The sequence below is a fragment of the Suillus clintonianus genome (assembly GCF_016758775.1).
Source record: "Suillus clintonianus strain FC179 chromosome Unknown DEU56scaffold_22, whole genome shotgun sequence".
NCBI classification, from domain to species: domain Eukaryota; kingdom Fungi; phylum Basidiomycota; class Agaricomycetes; order Boletales; family Suillaceae; genus Suillus; species Suillus clintonianus.
In genome coordinates, this window is record NW_024539246.1 from 265,118 (window position 1) to 282,789 (window position 17,672).

General features: G+C 49.2%; 7 protein-coding genes across 7 annotated transcripts; 4 read left to right on the top strand and 3 right to left on the bottom strand.

Annotated features, from left to right (window-relative positions):
* Nucleotides 1-471: 471 nt before the first annotated feature.
* On the top strand, nucleotides 472-1,066 carry DEU56DRAFT_733483 (uncharacterized protein; the record flags this gene model as incomplete). The annotated part of the gene is made up of 2 exons (XM_041348336.1): nucleotides 472-556; nucleotides 612-1,066. 2 exons carry the CDS (start codon nucleotides 472-474, stop codon nucleotides 1,064-1,066), a joined length of 540 nt encoding a protein of 179 aa, XP_041210346.1.
* A 237-nt stretch (nucleotides 1,067-1,303) lies between these two features.
* DEU56DRAFT_939267 (PIG-P-domain-containing protein) lies at nucleotides 1,304-2,281 on the bottom strand (the record flags this gene model as incomplete). Its single annotated transcript, XM_041358868.1, has 3 exons — nucleotides 1,738-2,281; nucleotides 1,563-1,681; nucleotides 1,304-1,509 (listed from the first exon to the last, which is right to left on the bottom strand). The coding sequence occupies exons 1-3, from the start codon at nucleotides 1,926-1,928 to the stop codon at nucleotides 1,304-1,306; spliced, it is 516 nt and encodes a 171-aa protein (XP_041210347.1). The 5' UTR covers nucleotides 1,929-2,281.
* On the top strand, nucleotides 1,999-3,124 carry DEU56DRAFT_254332 (uncharacterized protein). Its single transcript, XM_041345310.1, has 6 exons — nucleotides 1,999-2,285; nucleotides 2,345-2,476; nucleotides 2,528-2,680; nucleotides 2,732-2,776; nucleotides 2,830-2,937; nucleotides 2,989-3,124. Exons 1-6 carry the CDS (start codon nucleotides 2,192-2,194, stop codon nucleotides 3,111-3,113), a joined length of 657 nt encoding a protein of 218 aa, XP_041210348.1. The 5' UTR covers nucleotides 1,999-2,191; the 3' UTR covers nucleotides 3,114-3,124.
* Nucleotides 3,125-3,284: 160 nt separating this feature from the next.
* DEU56DRAFT_733306 (uncharacterized protein) lies at nucleotides 3,285-4,480 on the bottom strand (the record flags this gene model as incomplete). Its single annotated transcript, XM_041348328.1, has 7 exons — nucleotides 3,285-3,388; nucleotides 3,439-3,538; nucleotides 3,590-3,724; nucleotides 3,774-3,883; nucleotides 3,933-3,980; nucleotides 4,035-4,304; nucleotides 4,360-4,480. The coding sequence occupies 7 exons, from the start codon at nucleotides 4,478-4,480 to the stop codon at nucleotides 3,285-3,287; spliced, it is 888 nt and encodes a 295-aa protein (XP_041210349.1).
* A 360-nt stretch (nucleotides 4,481-4,840) lies between these two features.
* DEU56DRAFT_910968 (uncharacterized protein) lies at nucleotides 4,841-6,444 on the top strand (the record flags this gene model as incomplete). Its single annotated transcript, XM_041357243.1, has 8 exons — nucleotides 4,841-4,889; nucleotides 4,942-4,983; nucleotides 5,042-5,135; nucleotides 5,176-5,220; nucleotides 5,276-5,383; nucleotides 5,432-5,590; nucleotides 5,643-5,689; nucleotides 5,741-6,444. The coding sequence occupies 8 exons, from the start codon at nucleotides 4,841-4,843 to the stop codon at nucleotides 6,442-6,444; spliced, it is 1,248 nt and encodes a 415-aa protein (XP_041210350.1).
* A 585-nt stretch (nucleotides 6,445-7,029) lies between these two features.
* On the top strand, nucleotides 7,030-14,753 carry DEU56DRAFT_884580 (uncharacterized protein; the record flags this gene model as incomplete). The annotated part of the gene is made up of 12 exons (XM_041356166.1): nucleotides 7,030-8,292; nucleotides 8,346-8,759; nucleotides 8,816-9,175; nucleotides 9,234-9,344; nucleotides 9,399-9,755; nucleotides 9,804-9,884; nucleotides 9,944-10,032; nucleotides 10,080-10,257; nucleotides 10,306-10,560; nucleotides 10,613-10,689; nucleotides 10,741-12,119; nucleotides 12,172-14,753. The coding sequence occupies exons 1-12, from the start codon at nucleotides 7,147-7,149 to the stop codon at nucleotides 14,751-14,753; spliced, it is 7,029 nt and encodes a 2,342-aa protein (XP_041210351.1). The 5' UTR covers nucleotides 7,030-7,146.
* A 165-nt stretch (nucleotides 14,754-14,918) lies between these two features.
* DEU56DRAFT_884584 (glycoside hydrolase family 16 protein) lies at nucleotides 14,919-17,284 on the bottom strand (the record flags this gene model as incomplete). The annotated part of the gene is made up of 11 exons (XM_041356167.1): nucleotides 17,026-17,284; nucleotides 16,927-16,967; nucleotides 16,831-16,859; nucleotides 16,695-16,775; nucleotides 16,568-16,637; nucleotides 16,352-16,492; nucleotides 16,072-16,206; nucleotides 15,884-15,951; nucleotides 15,472-15,605; nucleotides 15,227-15,321; nucleotides 14,919-15,169 (listed from the first exon to the last, which is right to left on the bottom strand). Exons 1-11 carry the CDS (start codon nucleotides 17,109-17,111, stop codon nucleotides 14,919-14,921), a joined length of 1,131 nt encoding a protein of 376 aa, XP_041210352.1. The 5' UTR covers nucleotides 17,112-17,284.
* Between the last annotated feature and the right edge of the window lie 388 nt (nucleotides 17,285-17,672).

Sequence of the window (17,672 nt, forward strand, 5' to 3'; positions counted from 1 at the left end):
ATGGAGACCGGTCTCGTCATGTCCCAGATGATGGCTCATTTCCAAGTCCATACGCCTCCTCCGAATGTGGACATGACAATGCCCGTAACTGACCAAGAACCGCACATCCCGTCTATTATGACCTTTCGGCTGGGTCGTCAGTCTCTTAAGCCAGTCACGGATCCGGACAACGCAAGGATTTTGGAAAGCTTTGACGATCCTGATGAAGACGCATCGGGGGAATCGTGCGAATCTTCATCGTCACCTTCGCCTTCCCTTTTATCTCCCAGTTCTTTCTATGATGGGTCAGCGGCGGGGAGCTGTGGAAATGTTATAGAGAGGGCTGTGTTTGGGGTGGCTTCTCCCAAGGATAGGTGTTCTTCATATACTCCCAATGACATCCACTCATTCGGCGGTCCCGACGAAGACGTGCACTCCACTGCTCCGCTACATACAAAACAGAGAACGAGCGGATCGACTAAAAGGTCCAAAATGCACCAGTGCTCAATATGCCTTAAAATATTCCCGCGCCCCAGCGGTCTGAATACGCACATGAACTCTCACTCGGGAGCCAAACGTGCGTTGTAGTCCTGCAAACAGGTCTGTATTTTTGACTTTGCGGCATCCAACAGCCTACAAGTGTCCGGTACCATCGTGCGATAGACACTTTGCAGTCCGATCTAATGCCAAGCGCCACCTGAAGACGCACGGCATAAACCCCTCTCTGATGGAGGGCCCATCTCAGGGTACCAACTTTATTGTTGGGTTTGAGGAGCCTCTCGTAAATCACCATGTTCACGATGCAGGCCGGCCACCGACAAGACTTAGGTGGATTCCGCACAGCCTCGCCACGAGGACGCAACCCGTCACTGAGTGGATCGGCTCCCAATCGACGGGTGGGGACGAATCGAAAAGAACATGCCCTGTACTCTCAGTACTGCTACCGGCAGCGGCACCCTCTTCGTCATCGAACCAATCAGCTTATCGTTACGACGCTAGTAATTACGCTGAGGCGGGTTCTCGTCATTACCATTCCAGTCAGGTCCGTCTTCGCCCCACTCGGGGGTTAAATCGCACTGATGCCTAGTGGGGTAGAATGACTTCCGAGGCGATCCGCCCAATCGCTCCACAACATAGCCAACGGTTCCTTTCGATGCGCACATGCCATGTACTTATTTACAGGAAGCTCGATGCTGTACCTACTAATCTAAAAACTGACCGCACGTTGATTAGTTTCGATCAAATATTTGACACTCAATGCACAGGTTACGGTTCACTGATCATTAACTAGCACTTGTATTCTAGCATTCGCTGCAATGTTAAATTATGGGGTTTTAGAGGATAATTGAATTTTGCCGCCGTTGCTTGAGCGTTCTTGTGGCGGCCTCTTTTCGTTTTGGGAACGACACGGTCCGTACAACACACGATTGACCAGCCCGATCGGAATGTCGTACAGCTCAGGGATAGCATCCGGATCAGCATGTTTGAAATCCTGATCTGCGCCTGGCGCAGGAAGGTGGGCTTTGTTGTCTGCCTGCTGTTTTAACTCCTAGCCACAAATATTATTTTCGGAAATTGCTCACCAATAAACGTGCTAGGGTCAGAGAAGGCTGGAGTACGTGCGATGGCGATGGCAAAATAGACAAAGTACGTCAAAAGCACGATGACAATGGAGTATGCCGGGAGAAGCAGAGCCCACTCCCTCGATATGATGCGCAATAAGGGCGGTTTTCTCATGCAAGAAGACGTGTGACTCACCTACTCGGATACCATTCCACGCCCAGCCAGACAATATAGTCATCTGGTAGCAGTGCCCATAGCACATAGAGAACAAACACGATGGACGTGGAAGTCCAGGCTACAAAGCCGTAAAATTCTGGTGCGCGACTGTGGTGTTCATCAGGTGGTGGCTCCGGAGGACTTGGAGTTACCAGTGACGTGGTCTCCATGGGCGCTAAATGCAAGTAAACAAAGTATGCAGAGGCTTCCAGACTCCAGAGGTTGGGAAAAGTAGAGGACCGGAGAATAGACGCCTAAACCCGTCGCATCTTTTGATCTACGATCACCGTCGTTCACTGAACATTGCTCGCGGATCTACAATTGCACTTGTTAACCGAGCCGGTTTGTCGGACTCAGCGATACATAGACTCGCTCGACCAACTTGAAGCATTGATCTTCGCTCACATTTTTGGTCCAGGGGCAGGCAGAACTCATGTCGATCCTTCAAAGCACTAATAAAAGAGCACTCCGCAAGGCGATAACCACGACCCTTCGGGAATTATCCCAGTCTGATATTCAATCCCAATGTGACTCTCAAATACTGCCGCACGCTGAGCTACTGACGACTAACATGCTCTGCATGAAGCACAGGCCATCACCGAAAAAGTACTGTCGCTGCCTGCATTCCAGCAATGCAAGACTGTCAGCTGTTATCTTAGTATGCCGGCAGCCGAAGTTCAGACGACTTCTTTGATCTTGAACATTCTTGGAGATTTACGTGCGTTGTCCCAACCCCAGTTTGATGGCACCTTTTTATTCAGAATACTAGGGAAGACTCTATTCGTTCCTAGCATCACATCCAGCGATGGCCACATGGACTTTGTACGAGTATACACCGAAGACGACTATCGCAGCTTTCCATCTGGTTTATGGGGTATTCCGGAACCAACGCCTGAGTGGTCGAATAAAAAACGCCAGAGTAGTACGTCAAATTTGCGTGGAAAGTCGTCATGCCTGCTCATTGTTACCCAAGTTTTCGACGCAGACTGTAATGATTTGGATCTAATCCTCGTGCCAGGTCGGTATGCATGCATCAACACGATTCGTGGAGATAATCCTCTTTTGTTACAGGTGTTGCCTTTGACCGTTCGCTCTCGCGGCTTGGGCATGGAAAGGGCTACTACGATCAATTCATATCATCATATTCTTCCTCTACCGGGCGATCAAAGCCATTACTAGGTTGGTACATCATGAGCAGCGCGGGACTACAATCTAACGAGCGGTTTCAAGTCGCTTTAGCTTTGGAGCAGCAACTTTTGGAACATGGACAAGTGCCGATGCTGGACCATGATTGGAAGATGGACGTGATTATCACACCTGACGAGGTCATCACTGCACCTCAAGATGGATATTAAGATCCGTGAATAATGGTACGCTTCACGCTCCATGGTGCGCTGGCGATAAACCTATCATCAAATTATCGATGTGGCATGCACGGGCTGCGCTTACATAGATCATATTGGTGCCGCGCCTGTCCTGACTGGTGTGTAGGAGATGAAAGAAGCTGTACTGCTCTGTCACGGAAGTTAGCATTGGAAACCACCCCAATGAATCTTGTCTTGCCCTGTTGTTCGTGAATCTGGCACAATTACCAATCGATAGGATCGACCGTTCGGTAGATAAGTTGAACCTGTGCATATGAGTGGGCAATGTGTGCCATTGCTGTTTTGGCGAGCTTACCTAGTTGTGGTACCATCACCGCCTTTGCTCCTGTTTCAAAGTTTCCTGGCGAGCCATCAGCATTGAGCAATTTCGTTGACATTTGTGAAGTTGTGATAATCTGTGATTGGAATGAGGCAACTGATCATGGCGCGGCGCTCTTTGCTCTCACTGTCAGATTGTTCGATGCACTTGCTTGCAAAAATATCTGACGGATCTTCTCCAGCAGTGCTGTCCGTTTAAAGGACTGAATATCTGGATGAGATAGGAACGGAAATGAAATTGAATTGAGAACGAGAAGCCCCGTCTATCTGTCTATTCATGCCTAGTGTTGACGTTATCGATTGCCTGCGTACCTTTGCGTGAATTTCAGGTATTAGGTTGTGTATGAATAACATTAGATCCGGCAGGGTATGGAGGCGTGTATAACGAACGAGGTCCTGATAGTCAGCAGCCGCGGGGGAATCTATCGTTGTTATTATTTTCATCCCGGCAGTGCGTGACGTGTAGCGTACTTTTGAAGGTTTTCTTCATCGTGGCAAGACTTGTCATATTCTGGGTATCTACATTTCATTTTTCAGAAAGCGGTCTGACACGTCAAAAACAACATATATTACCAACATATATAACCTCCTCGTTTGCCTCGACAAAAATTCGAGCATAATCTAGTGCAAGAGCTTCTTTGAAGCTACCTGGGGGTCCAGATATTTCTAGTATGCGTCCCCTCGGAAGACCGCCACCGAGTGCCGTGTTCACAGCAGCGTAGCTGCACGCAAAACTTTGTGATCTAGATATCAAGGAAGCCAAAGATTGACTCAAAGGCGGCCCTGTAGGCCGCTGTGATGCGGTGATTATGGTTCGCGAGTCGGAGATATCAATCCCCAGTTCTGCGGGGTTATATCTTGTTCCATCCAGATCGACGGAAATGAATATGCTACGCACCCTTAGAAAGAGTTTCCGCGGAAGTGCTGGAGAGATCGTCCAGTGTTTCATAACCTGCGCGTCTTAACACTAGTTGGGTTGAGGATGGCAGGGTTGGGTGGAGGAGGATATTCCTGGACATGCCTGGAATCTGGATTCAACTCAATGGTGATAGATTTGATGGCCGTCCGCGGCAGCTGTGTGGATTGTCACGGTCTTGTCGCTTGCTGCTCCGATTTACCGAAGGCCCTGTAGGAAGGACTTGGTCACGGACCACGGTCAACAAGATGGCAAATGTCAAATTCACGTGAGGAGTCGCGTACATAAATACGACCAAATCACGCGCGGACTTTGCCGTTCTTTCTTGTTCTCTTTCCATCATCGCTTGCAGGTTTCGTGGCACAAACGACGGTAGCCTTAAACAGCTAGACATCGCACTCTTCTTTTTCTTTCTTGTCGAGCACAATCGTTTGTTTATATCACAATATTAGTTTCATCCCCCATGACTCGCGATACATTTGCCATCAAGGTTGAGAACTTTCCCGAAAATGGTTGGTCTAAACACGCAGGGAAAAGTTGATCTAACTGTATGTGTTGATGTAGTCAAGTTGAAGGACGTCGAATCCATGTTTACTAGCACCGTTGGTTCGTGCTCTGTCACCTTCCTGTTTGCACCTGATCTAGTTACATGTATCCCAAATAGGTCCGGTCCAGCGTGCAGAGATTCATCGTGATGGAACGAACACGCCGTACTGCGTGCTATGTTTTCTCACACACGATGCCTTTAAGCAAGACTTGTGTGCTGTCACCTGATTGTACCAACTGACCACATCACAGGAAAGCTCTACGTATGTCTGGTTACAGCATCGGTGGATCCTCCATGTGAGTACTTTTCAATACGAGGAAACTAAACAGTGCATATATGCGCCATTAAAAGCATTGTGACACCCGCCAACAATAACAAAATGTCGTCCCCAAACGCTGGCAAAAATTCAGATGCGCGTCGAAATCTCTACGTCCTCGGTCTGCCTTTTGATCTCACTAAGTGTGCATATTATTGGTTCTGTCATCTTTCATGCTCACGAGTTACTAGGGCTGAATTTTCCGCTTTGTTTTCGCGTTTTGGCACTGTCATGCACGCTGTGATTCTCGCTACTGTCGACAACGCATCTCGCCGTCGCGGCTTCGTGGTAATGTCATGTCATGAAGAAGCCAAACGTGCAATGAATGCGCTCTCGCGAACGCAAATGAAGTATTAAAGCATTCACTCTGAGATTCAGAGCCAACTCACTGACGCACCGCAGAGGACACACTCTTGATGTATCTTGGGCCGTCGTGCAACGCTCTCAAGGTATGACATGAATCCGGTCGTAAATAATGTCTTACTGATCATTCGTGACAGGCTTCCTAGATGGCGCAGACAGAACGATGATGCTGGCATCCTCGAACCCTTCGTCACTCCCCGAAATGGAGCTCGATCATCAACCCGCACCGCCGACCACCAGTTCGCCCCACTACGCTACCAAACAATGGAATATCTCATTGGCACCCTCCTCGAAGTTGCTGGTATCAAAGTTGCCGACTCTTCTCTTTGCTCAGGCCAGTGACTTGCATCCTCTGTTTTATCCTTTCGGTCCCATCAAGGAAGTGAAGCTGATGGATTCTGCTACCCTCGGCAATGGAACCACGAGTGCTCTGGTCGAATATGTGAACATCTTCAATGCTCAGGAAGCCAAAGACGCACTTCAACGGCAGTTCTATGGGAGTTCACGCCTGGAAGTCCATTTCATCCAAGACAATATCCATCCCGTTGATTCGTCTGCTGCTGCGTATGCCCAGTCTCCCATGCTACCGAAAACATCTGATGCCGGACTTAATCCCTTTGCTGCTCCTTTTGTCTTTGGCTCTCGCCGCTTCCCACCCTTGGCTTCCGGTCTTAGCTGTGTTGCGCACGATTCGTTTGTCGACGACTTCTACTCCCCACCTGGTCTTCCCAGCGATACCTTTCATATTGCCTCATTCGCGCCGCACCCTGTTACATATCATCTCAAGGCCCATGTTGCTGATACGATTTCCAGATCCAGCTCCGCAACCAGCTCGAGGTAGAACTGTTATCTTCAATTAGACAAAGCTAATCCCTTCGACGCAGCTGGAGCAACGACACTCGCCCATACAGGCCTTCTCGTGTGCCATTCTCTTCTTTCACACGCGCGAACACACCCGCACAATTCACACCATTCTTCTATGCTTGAACGATCCACTTTTCCTATGGATGGACTCACTATATCGCCCATTCGTGCTCTTCGTAATTCTAATGCTTAACTCCCTTCAAGAAATGGATTCGTTGGACTTCTTCTAGGCAAAACAAACAGCACGCGTGCACTAGTCTTTATGCTATCGATTCTTGTTTTAAGTATGTCACTTATATGTTTTAGCCGTCTGTTTGCTGATACTCTCCAGTTTCGGGATTCCGTTCGTGTTGAAAAGATATCATTCCATCCCCGTGTTGATAATAATTAGTAACGTTTGTCTTCCATCCTCATGTAGTCGCTGTTTTGTTCGTCCTGTAGGGGCTTGTAATCATGGGTTTTGTCGAGTGTACTGTTGAGAAAAGTGATCTCATAACTTAGCGCCTAAGTGGAAGCCTATTTCCAATTTCAATTAGAAGGCCGCATACCACTTAGCGCTTGGCCTCTATAGCCATTCTTATGAGCGTCCTGCATTCCTGCTCACACACGTACTGGTCCGGGTACTACCTTGCCAAACTATCACTAAGGCGAAAAGCTACTAGTAACAGGACCCTTCCGAATGTCAGGAAACCAGGGCTTACATTCGCGTCCGAGTCGTCCAATTGGTTCAAGACCTTTACAGAGACGCCTGCATTCCTCCGATTTACAGAAAGGATTTTTGGTCACTTCCAGATCATCATCAAGCAAGAGCCAGCAGCCCGAGGCATTAGCCAACACCGTCACTGAAGACATTGACAGCTGGCAGGAAGATGTTCACGCTCGTCTTTCTTCGACTTTGCAACTCACCGGTTTTGAGAACGGCAACATCAGTGACCCGTTCATAGATCAACATGATTCAGAAACAGAAACTTGGATGGGAGAACCTCCAGTCGAGTCCCCAATGTATTACACAGTCGACGAGCAAAGGTCGGCGCGCTCAGTGGCAAGTGGCATTTCCAGCCCTCCTTTGAAAAAGAAGTCCTTCTCCCCTACTTTTACCCATGCTTTCAAGGCATCAAGCTCGTCTTCCAACACTCAGCCGCCTGTCACTGAACGATCTGACTCAGGGAACGCCCCGACTCGAACACCCTCGAAGGTCCGTTGGGAACAGCTGCGGCAACATGTCTTGGCAGCACCTCGCCCAGCTTCACCTCCTCCGTCTGCACGGATAGCTCAAAGCCCTTCCCGACCACATACTCCCAAGCTCTCTCGTTTTCCGCGGCTTGGCTTCCGACATGTTGTAGAGCATGCACGCGAGGCTGCAGTGGACGAGTCTCGTAGATTTGCAGATGAACTACTCCAGATTTGTTGGTCCGTTCGTGTCCCGGATACGTCGCGACCGAACAAAAATGAGCGAGACGGCACATTGGGCACAGTGGGCTCTTCGTTGCACCTCCCATTCGTGTCGAGTACGACTCTAAATTCGTTTGCAACTGGGAGTACTATGGTGCAGACTCAGACAACTCAAAAAGGGCTTATCATCAAGAGGCCTCCCTCCACAGTGTCAGGAGGGCAGAACTCCTCGCTTATCATGACACTGCATGAAATTATCCTTCGTTATGCGTCGAAGAACTCGATTTATCTTCCTCACGAGACCCTTGTCCTTTCTACTCTGTTGACGCCGTTCTTATCGAGCGAGAGCAATCCGAATGTGGACGACGATTGCTGGATTGCAATTGAAGCTTTCGAGGCTGCTGTCCAGACCTGGCAGGCGACGTCAGATGATGTACGTGGCATGACATTGCGCTTTGCCTGTTCAGGTTGCTCACGAGCTTGTAGCTTACTATCGAGAGATGTATTTGGTGTTGCGACGCCGCGTCCATGCCATCCGTCCTTCGGCCTCGCGTTCTTAGTGTGCTCACATCGCTCCTGTTTCCCCGTACTGGCCCTATTGAGCTCCAGAACGCCCATACGTTCCTTTCTCTAGTACAGGCACTTGTTACAACATTACTTCAGATACCGGAAGACCGTGAAGCGGCTATCTTAAGAGACATCATCTTGCAACTTCGCGGCGGGACGTGTGGGAGCATAGCGGGCTTTCTCGCTTCAGCGGAGATCGATGGCTCCCCGGTGATGTTGGTCGGTGTGAGCGAGCCGGAAGTCAGGGAAGCTTTGGTGGTTGAAGCTTTGGTCCGGTGCTTTGAATATGGACCTTTGACAATAAAGCGGAAAGTCCTGCATGAACTTCTCCAGGTATAACTCCCTTCTTCAGCGTGCTGGGCAACAGCTGAGCAATCATTTATACGTAGGAGTTTTGGTCGCCTTTACCCGTCTCAGCATCCTTTTCCCCTATGATTTCAGCTATCCGTTCCCGAGCTGTCGTAACATTTGCTCATGCTGCAGCTCTCTTTTGCGCGTCCGTAAAGTCGGAGCATCTGGATATGCAGAGCGTCTTGCATGTCCTGAAATCGCGCGTCGTTCCTGAGATGGCGTGTCTGACTGGGAAACGGGCTTCGGATGCCCGCGCCAGCGTGTCTCGGCTCCTGATCGAGTTGCTCTGCCTTGAGAGGGTTACTCACGAGATGTTTGGCGTCATTTGCGGTCTTACCGTGCAGCTGCTGGAAACGTCTGAGTGGAAGACGTCTATGGAAAAGATGATGCAACAATTTGTACGTGCTTCTTAGCATCACTCTAAAGTAAAACAGCTCAAGCTTCCTTCTTTAACGGATTTCTGAGGGTGAATGGCTCACAATCATCAGAATTTTAACCGCGCTCTTTCACTTACCGGATGAGCTTCGCGGTCAGCTGTTCACGTTTTTCATACCATGTTTACAAGAGGTGGGTGTTCCGACTCGCTAACTATGGCACAGTGCACATTTGATCAAATATCAGAGAATAGTCGCAGATCCGCCCCCTCTGCATCATCCGGAACTCACAGGCATTCTAGACAAGGCATCGCGCACATATCCTCAAGTATTCTTCAAACCACTTTTCACCTGTGCAGCATCTTCCAAGGCGCTCACGATTGGCCATCAACTTGGAGTCATTGCTGCTATCTCGCTGTTCCTTCCCGACTTCTGGACGAGAGACACGGAGATGATATTGGTAGCCCTGATGAATGAACCCGCTGTCGTTTTGCAACCTGGGTCCCAGAGGAAGTGGGCGCAAGCAAGGCTTGGGCAGATGATCATACTAGTTGAGCTCATTGCGCGTGTCAAGGCGGTACCGCGAATCAGCAAAGACTTTTCGGTGAGTCGATCTTCATATATTCTAGACAGTGCTGAACTCAATTTACAGCACCCTGATGACTCGGTCATTGCACCAACCCAATTTTTCAGTAGGCTTGAAGCGCGTTTAGGTGTGCTATTAGAAGCGAAAGTAAGCAGGAAACGCTTCGATCTCGAGAGATGGCCCATGGTCTAATTTGCCTTGTACAGGAACGAACTGCTCTGCTACCACTCTCCATGCGCTTGCTCTATTCAATCCTGTTCACAGAAATCAGATTGCTTACACGATCCATAAAGCGGTATGCATTTTCCTCCCAGTTGTAACCGACGATTGAAAGTTAGGTAGTCCGACTTGGCTGCAATCATCGATTGAATGGCTGCTACGGTCGCATGTTGGAGCTGTGGTGGACGACGATGGACCTTTGATTGTAGATGAAGACGTTTTCAGTGACGTCTCGCAAGTGCTGGACAGAGTCAAAGATATTTACACGTCAACACATGACAGTCTTCGAGTATCTTATCAGGTAGAATTTACATTTCACTTTGTTTTTCTTGATGTTAACAATATACAGCACCGAAGTACAATGTTCTTGTTTTCCAGTGCCATCGATGTTTCTGGGGACGGTACTGAACGTAGGACTATTCTCATGGACATGTTGCATGAGAGAATGGTGTTACTGTCATCCCTACCACGATCCATCACTCGTCAAGCCCTTCATTTATTAGTGGTGATTTCCGCCTGCCTTACACCAGAAGATTACTTGCTCGTAGGACCTTTCTTATGGGCACGATGTTTTGACTGGGCGGAACCGCGCGCAGTGCTTTCGGTGCGTGCCCTACCCTGATTTACGAGCGATGGTTCTCACAGGAGTATTCTAGGCTTCTTTTCTGGTCATGCAGTGTGCGGAGAAGACCCCAGAGAGTGTACTTGAACTCATCAGGAACGACTTGCGGAAGTGAGTTCGAACCTTGTTTGGTAACGCGTGATCTTAACATCGACTCTACAGTGAAGACAGTGCTATGAAGATCACTGCAATTCAACGCTTGAACATGCTAGTGAATATGCGATTCCAGATTCTATCTCAGCCTTTTTTGTCGGATAAAAATCGTCGTCGACCTTTCAAATTAGCTCGTGACCCATTGCCATTTGTTCCAACCGACATCGGTTCAAGCCTATTTGTCCCAGCGCAGGAGGATGATGATAACGAAGATATGCCCAAAGAACTGCGTAGGCGCTTAGCTGAGGTGGGATGGTTGGATGAAAAACGACCAACGGACCAGAAACGCGAATGGGTGAGGACGCCATTATCACTCTTGCCCAGCAATCTTCAAGATCGAAATGCTGGCGCCACGGAGCGCCTTCAGTCTTCACCTCTATTATCCCCTATATCCTCGCCAACAAGACCTCGTTCCAATAGTGATGTATCTGACAGCCACCTCAGTAGACGATCGTCAGATCCTACAAGCCGTGGCGTCAAGCGTCGCGCAGTCTTTGTTCCTGCACTCGGGACTCTATTCCCTCAATTGGTCTCTCTGACTCTCGATTCTTGCATTGACGTCTCATGTGCGGCTCGCGACAGTGTCATGGATTTACTACGGCACGAGCCTGCTCTTTTCATTCGACCCATCCTCGATTTGATTGCCAGCAATAATGAAGAAGCCGCCACGACAGCTGTCCGAGGGCTATTGCATCTAAATCACCTCCTTCCTCCCGCCATGGCTCATTATACATTCAACCATCTCGCTGGATACCTTAAATTCGTTGCTCGCGAAGTCACTTCGACAGGTGCACTTCGCAGCTTCGCTCTTGCTGCTGCTCTGTTGTCGAACCTAGTCACCCAGGTCAGCGAGATGTCCATAAGGGAGATTAGGCGAGCAAAGATGGATTTGTTCCTCATGCCGTCCGGGTCCTTATGGTTCACGACGTCGTTTCCATCTGGTCCAATGTTTCCGAAGGCTTTGTCTCTCAGTGAAAATACATCCGAGATTCCGCCATCGTTGATATCAATCACAATGATCCGCGTGGCCCAGAATCGGCTGTTTCTATCCATGTTGAAGCGAAATCCTCAGGACGTCCAAGTCATTCGGAAGACTATGGAGCACATCGTTCTACCGTCGACGGACGCTTTGTCATCAGCAAGATTTCTGGAGTTGCCAGATTTCGTACCGCGGCAGTTGTTTGCAAAACGTGATGGCCCGGAGTCAATCTTGACCCCCCTTTCCTTGATGCTTTCGCGGAGTCATCTTCTTCTCATAGCCCAAATTTTCAGATCCATGTCGAGCCATCTTAGCGATCGCAGCGAGCTGACCATCTTCATAGATGGTTTGAATCGAATCTTGCTCAGACATGGAGATGATATTGGGATTGTAAGCCAGTCGCTCATCGGTAAGCCAAGATTCTTTCTTATTGTGGTCCATATTTGACCGCAGATCCGCAGCGTTGATGGTGGCAAGTGCCCGCTTCAGGCGTCTATTTACATCCGGTGGAGGATACTCCCTCTTCATGTTATCTGTCATGAAAGTGTATACGGAGCAAGAACACCATCAGGGAATTCGGCAGGCTATCGAGTATGCCGTCAGTCGCTTCTACGCTTTTCACCAGGAGGCTTTCGTCTTCCAAACACTGGACGTGGTTGTACATGCCCTGTTGGAACCAAACTGCGACTGCTCTTGGCTGGCGAAAAGCGTCTTTCGGATGCTGTCTTCACTGAATCGTAACAATCCGATGGCAGGCCCAGATGCTTCTGGCATTCGGAACGTGAATAGACTACAAGAGAAGGAATCATTGATGATCACCACCGCTGACGAAACATTTATTGCTGCCATCCGAAGGGTTGGTAGCCAGGATTCGCAACAGCTGATGATCAGCCTTCCTGAGGAGTATGAGACGAAATCACTTAATATGGACAATCTCGTACGGTTGTTGTTAACTGTCATTGGTCACGATCCCTCCATCGTCAGAGCCCAAAATTTCCTGTCGCTACTGAAGTTGTCGACGCCCGCACTGTACAATGCTTCCATATCGGCCAGAACCGTGCTTCGCGAAGGTATTGATGCGGTTGGGACGATCATCCTACGTGCAGCCGCGAAGTCTAAGCTTCCTGAATCATTGACGATGCAGTCAGTGGGTGGTCTGACTACGGAGGTATCGCAGGAGGAGGCTGCTCTAGTGGACAAGCTCCACAAGAAAGCGAAGGCCCCGAGCGATCTCACCACTATGCGGACAGAATATCTCGGACTAGCACTTGCTTTCGTTAAAGCTGGCGGCCAACTGCCCAACACTGCAACGGAGAAGATTTTCGATATCGCGAGAATTCTTCTGCGAGAAGCATCGCACACAGAAGATCAAGTCGCTAATTTCTTATGCCAGTATTCCAAGGCCACTCTTGTCGAGCGTACACCTAGTCCCAAGGAAGCAATTTCACTCCTCGGGGACCTAGCGCCTATCATGAGCGCCTATGCGTCGGTCATCAATTTTGCTGGTATTTACGAGGCCATCTCTCATCTGGCCTCTGACAACCAACTCGCCAACAATGTATCATTCTCCAATCTGGTAGTGACGCAAATCTGCAGGAGCGGGTTGGAGTCCCAAACAGCTCGGAGCTCTGAACACAAGGAATCTTCCATGGTCTCGCTTCTTGCCACAGCCATATCCTTTCAAAAGGCTGATGTGATTGCTGAGATCGAGAAACAGCTTCCGTCACACAAATTCTTGTCCGTGGTCGTTTTCAAGCTCGTTCTTTCGCTTGAAACGTCTGCTTCAGCGCCGTCGGTGGGCGACCACGACACATGGCTGCGTGGCGCCCGCACCAGTGCATGGTTGCGGCTTCTTTCCTACGCGATGGCGGCTTGTGAAAAACCAAGCCGGTCTCAACAATCAATCTCCTCGCTAGAGCGAAGGAAATCAGACGATAAGCATCGTTCTGGATCATCGAACAAAGAACAGGTCTTGACGTTGTTAGCTGCAATCCAAATTATCAAGATGATTATCGTGAGAGCTGGAGATGACCTCTCCGCGTCCCTGCCCTCAATATGGACCCGTCTGGCTGCCCTTTTTAGATCCTTGGTTTCTGACGGAGATGCGCGGTTTGCCCTTGAGCCCTCTGAGCAATCTGCCCCACCTTCCCCCATCCACTCTCCTCATTCGAGCTTTAGTATGGCCTCCATTGATCCTTTCAGTGCTCCGGAGTCTTTCCTCACACCGTCGGTATCATTCAACTCCCGCCGCCCGTCTCCTCTAGGTAAACCACGAGTCATTGATTACGCACTCTGGTCTCTCCTGGAGCTCCTTTTTCGCTACCGCACACCTCTCATACTCCAATTGAAGTTACTCGCACAAGAAAAAGCCGCGCTTCTCGACGAGCAGCTCCGGTACGTGCAGAGTGGTTCACTTCACTCTTCCGGATACAGGCCTCCGTCTGTCTTCTCCAAGCCGAGAAAGAGATTATCGAGCATCCAATCTGCTGTCTCGCCCTTATTCAACAGTTCGCCATCAACTTTTTTTAATACAGGCCAGATGTCGCTACGCCCTCCTATGCTAGAATCCACGCCACGCAAGGCAGGGTTTGAGCGCAGCCCGACTGCTTCGCCAATCGGCGCGCAGCCGCGCATCATTCATCTTGGTCCTATAACACCAGACTTGCGTCGCTCGGCATCATCCAACGAGGATGTGCGTATGCTGACGATGTCAACGGTGGTCAAAACTAGGTCTCTTGTGCGTGCCACATATCACCGAGTAAGGCTTGTGCAGGCATGTATGGGGTATGATTTGCTGCTACCACTGCCTGCAGCATTTGACGGCACTGGAACGATGGATGATACGATTGGACTTGGAGGGCATTTAGTAGAGGAAGGAGAAAAAAAGTGGACGATGAAGCAGGCGGTTGATGCCCTTGTGAATGAGATGGACGATCTGGAGCTCGAGTTTTGTGAACGGGAAGCATGGAGGGAGGTATTGGACGAGAGCATGGTAGTCTTGGAATCTGATGTGAACGATAGTAGCATATCGATGGCAAATTGACTTTAAACGATATCTACGTATTTGACAATGCGCTTTACAAGAGTCTGCGTACTTTTGACCTACATATGTTCGGGTATCCTGTGAATTACATAGTAGCCATACACAAAGCACCTACAAGAAACAAAAACACCGGACAATTTTAACAAGATTGAACATGGAGTCAGCTCATAATACCAAACCCCCAAGGGTAAGTGCAGCCAAAACGCCGAGCCACATGCTCATCGCACTGGCACTCACGCCTATCAAACCTATCAAAGCATGCGCGCCGTTGGTCATCGTGCTAGCATTCGAGAATGCGATGCTGGGGGTATCCAGCGAAGAGTTGGTGCCGTACACGTAGGACGTGTCGGAGGCAGTGGGTGTAGTGGGGTCGTTGCATTGTACTGAGACAGACTGGAAGAGCGAGTAAAAGTGGCCTGCAGAAGAATTTCAGAGCTGTAAGAAGGTGGGAGGTGAGGCTCAAAAAGACGTACCAGCAGAGACATAGTCAGGGTCATTCCAGTTGATCATGCCTCCGGCCCATTGAACCGTGCCTGAAGGCTCGGTGGAGATACCGGCCGGCCAGATGCTGCAAGGAAGGTGTCAGAAATGTGTTTCTATGATTGCGAACGATGAACCGCGTGATACAGGGGAAAGTCGGAAGAGGCGAACCATACCAACCCAATACCTATACTCGAACACCCAAAAAGCAAGAAGGACAAAAAGGATGAACACCCACCTCAACTGAATGCGACTGGGTGTGTTGGGAAACTGAACCACGCCCGTCGCGTTGTTCGTGGTCTGAGCAGCTGTAATCGTACGCGTCACGTTTCCGTCCACCAAGAAAGTCATCGAGTCAGGTTGCCAGTCGATCTATCGGATAGAGGAAGTTAGTAGGTTCTTTGAGATAAAGAGCGAATAAGAAAGTAAGGGAATTGAACTACAGTAGCAGAATCTTTGACATCGACTATTGGGCGGCATTTCGAGAAGGGGTACACACGGCCAAACACGGACGAAACTAGGTACACCCAAGGAGTGTGCGACTGAAAGTGCGTGCGCTTTCGATGCTCATGAGTCGAGCTGTAAAAGCGTACGTACCGTGTTCGCCGAGATAGGGAATCAAATGCGAAATGATCAGCTGAAAGACTCACAGTAAAATCATGCCAGTTGGAAAAAGTATCCGTGAGACCAGTCTCAATCACACCGGCGGTTTGTGCAGCTTTCGATAACAATGCGACCAGGCGTGGGCACAGTATAGATTATGCATGGAGTCCAAGGGAAGGGGAGGCACAGCACATTAATACCTCACGCAGGATTGACACAACCGCTAAGGACTCACGAATGACTCCCTGCCAGAAATAATTGGTTTGTCCAGTAGTCGTCTGGTTGCCAGGGAATTCCCAATCGATCTCATCTTTAACACTGGACATTGTGATGAAGGCGGTAACGACGCCCGCCCAGCGGCCGGTTTTTACTAGGTATAGAAACGATGTTAGCACATTGTGAAGGCGTTAGGGTCAAAAGAGGGAAGAGCGAATAAAGAAAGTCACAAGGAATAAACGAGTAGGTCATACGAGATCGGGCTGGCGAAGAAGCTCCTTGAAAAATTGAACACTCACGTCTAGCTGTGATTTGACCGTAATGCACGTATCTGGTTGAAGACAGGAGAGTACCGCCACCGGTTTCAGTGAGGAGGACGGCAATTGCAGCCTCGCCGTTAGATGTGGTATTGATGATCGATCCCTGTTCCAAGACCCAGTCTGTGAAATAGAAAAGAAGCAAAAGATCACATGAGTGGAAACATGAGGAAAAAAATAATTCATTCTAGTGCTGACCATACTCGGAGGCATTCCCATTGAAGTAGGTGTAGTTACTAAGGATACGAGAGGTATCCGAAAGTGTGTACTGAATATTGAATTGTTATTAGATCCACTGGCGCGAAAGGAAAGCGAGTGTACACACGTTAGCACTTTCACACATGGGGCTGGGTTTGCATGAGTTGAGAGTGTTGGACGCAAGGGGGTTGCATCCACCGAGACAGTACTGCATAATGGCAAACGATTGAGCAGCGTGCTGAAACGAATAAAACAGAACGCACATATCCGTCACCACAGAATCCGTATTCACCTAAGTGAAGTTAGTACTTGAATTATAAAAAGCTCATGTGACGGAAGATGTCGATTATGCGACGCACTGCAACAAGGATACTGGGATGAACATAGGTTTGTTGAATTGCTACACAATGGAGACAAGTCAGCCTTGCACAATGAAATTTGTGACAGTGTGAACCGACCAAGTAGCACCCTGTTGTGCCGCCTGTACGAAGACAGCGGAAGTAAGGAAAGCAAGCGCAGAACTAAACAGACAAATTTGTTTCATTATTGTGATATTGCACAAGGGAGCGTGGGGGGAACGAGTGGAGAGGAGGAGCAGGAACCGCCTGAAACCCTGGAAGAAGAAAAGATGATGATGATCAACGAGTGCACTGCGGCCGAGATACAATGTCGCAACATGCCGTGATGCCGAATATTGTGTGCATAGCAAGACAAAACAAAGGTTGTTTTTAGATTTCTACGGAGCTTTGGAGACAGGCTGCGGCAGCTCGAGCTCGGCGACGACGCGTTCTTTATTGCTGGAGCCGAACGGATCTTCGACGAGTCGAGAGTTAGCGGACGTGTTCGCGTCATGGCCATGTCATACCACCAACGGAGGAAGATTATGAAGTATATATAACGCGCAATGTAAGGATCACAACTGCCCCATCACCCGCGAACTGCAATAGAGGGCAATGCTGCAAGGAAGAAGATGTCTGGCCTTGAATTGCTGTAATCGATTCAAGTCTTGTGCAGGAGTCATTCAGATCATGATGAAGCCGGGGTGAGTTCCGAATGATCATTGAATGTTGAGCACTAGATGCCACTTCAACAATGAATTCAGACT

Bases quoted from the DNA above. Each gene is read 5' to 3' on its own strand.
- DEU56DRAFT_254332 (XM_041345310.1), top strand. From the start codon at position 2,192: ATGTCGATCCTTCAAAGCACTAATAAAAGAGCACTCCGCAAGGCGATA. The intron at 2,681-2,731 runs GTACGTCAAATT...TTGTTACCCAAG, and splicing joins GAATAAAAAACGCCAGAGTA to TTTTCGACGCAGACTGTAAT. The intron at 2,777-2,829 runs GTCGGTATGCAT...CTTTTGTTACAG, and splicing joins GGATCTAATCCTCGTGCCAG to GTGTTGCCTTTGACCGTTCG.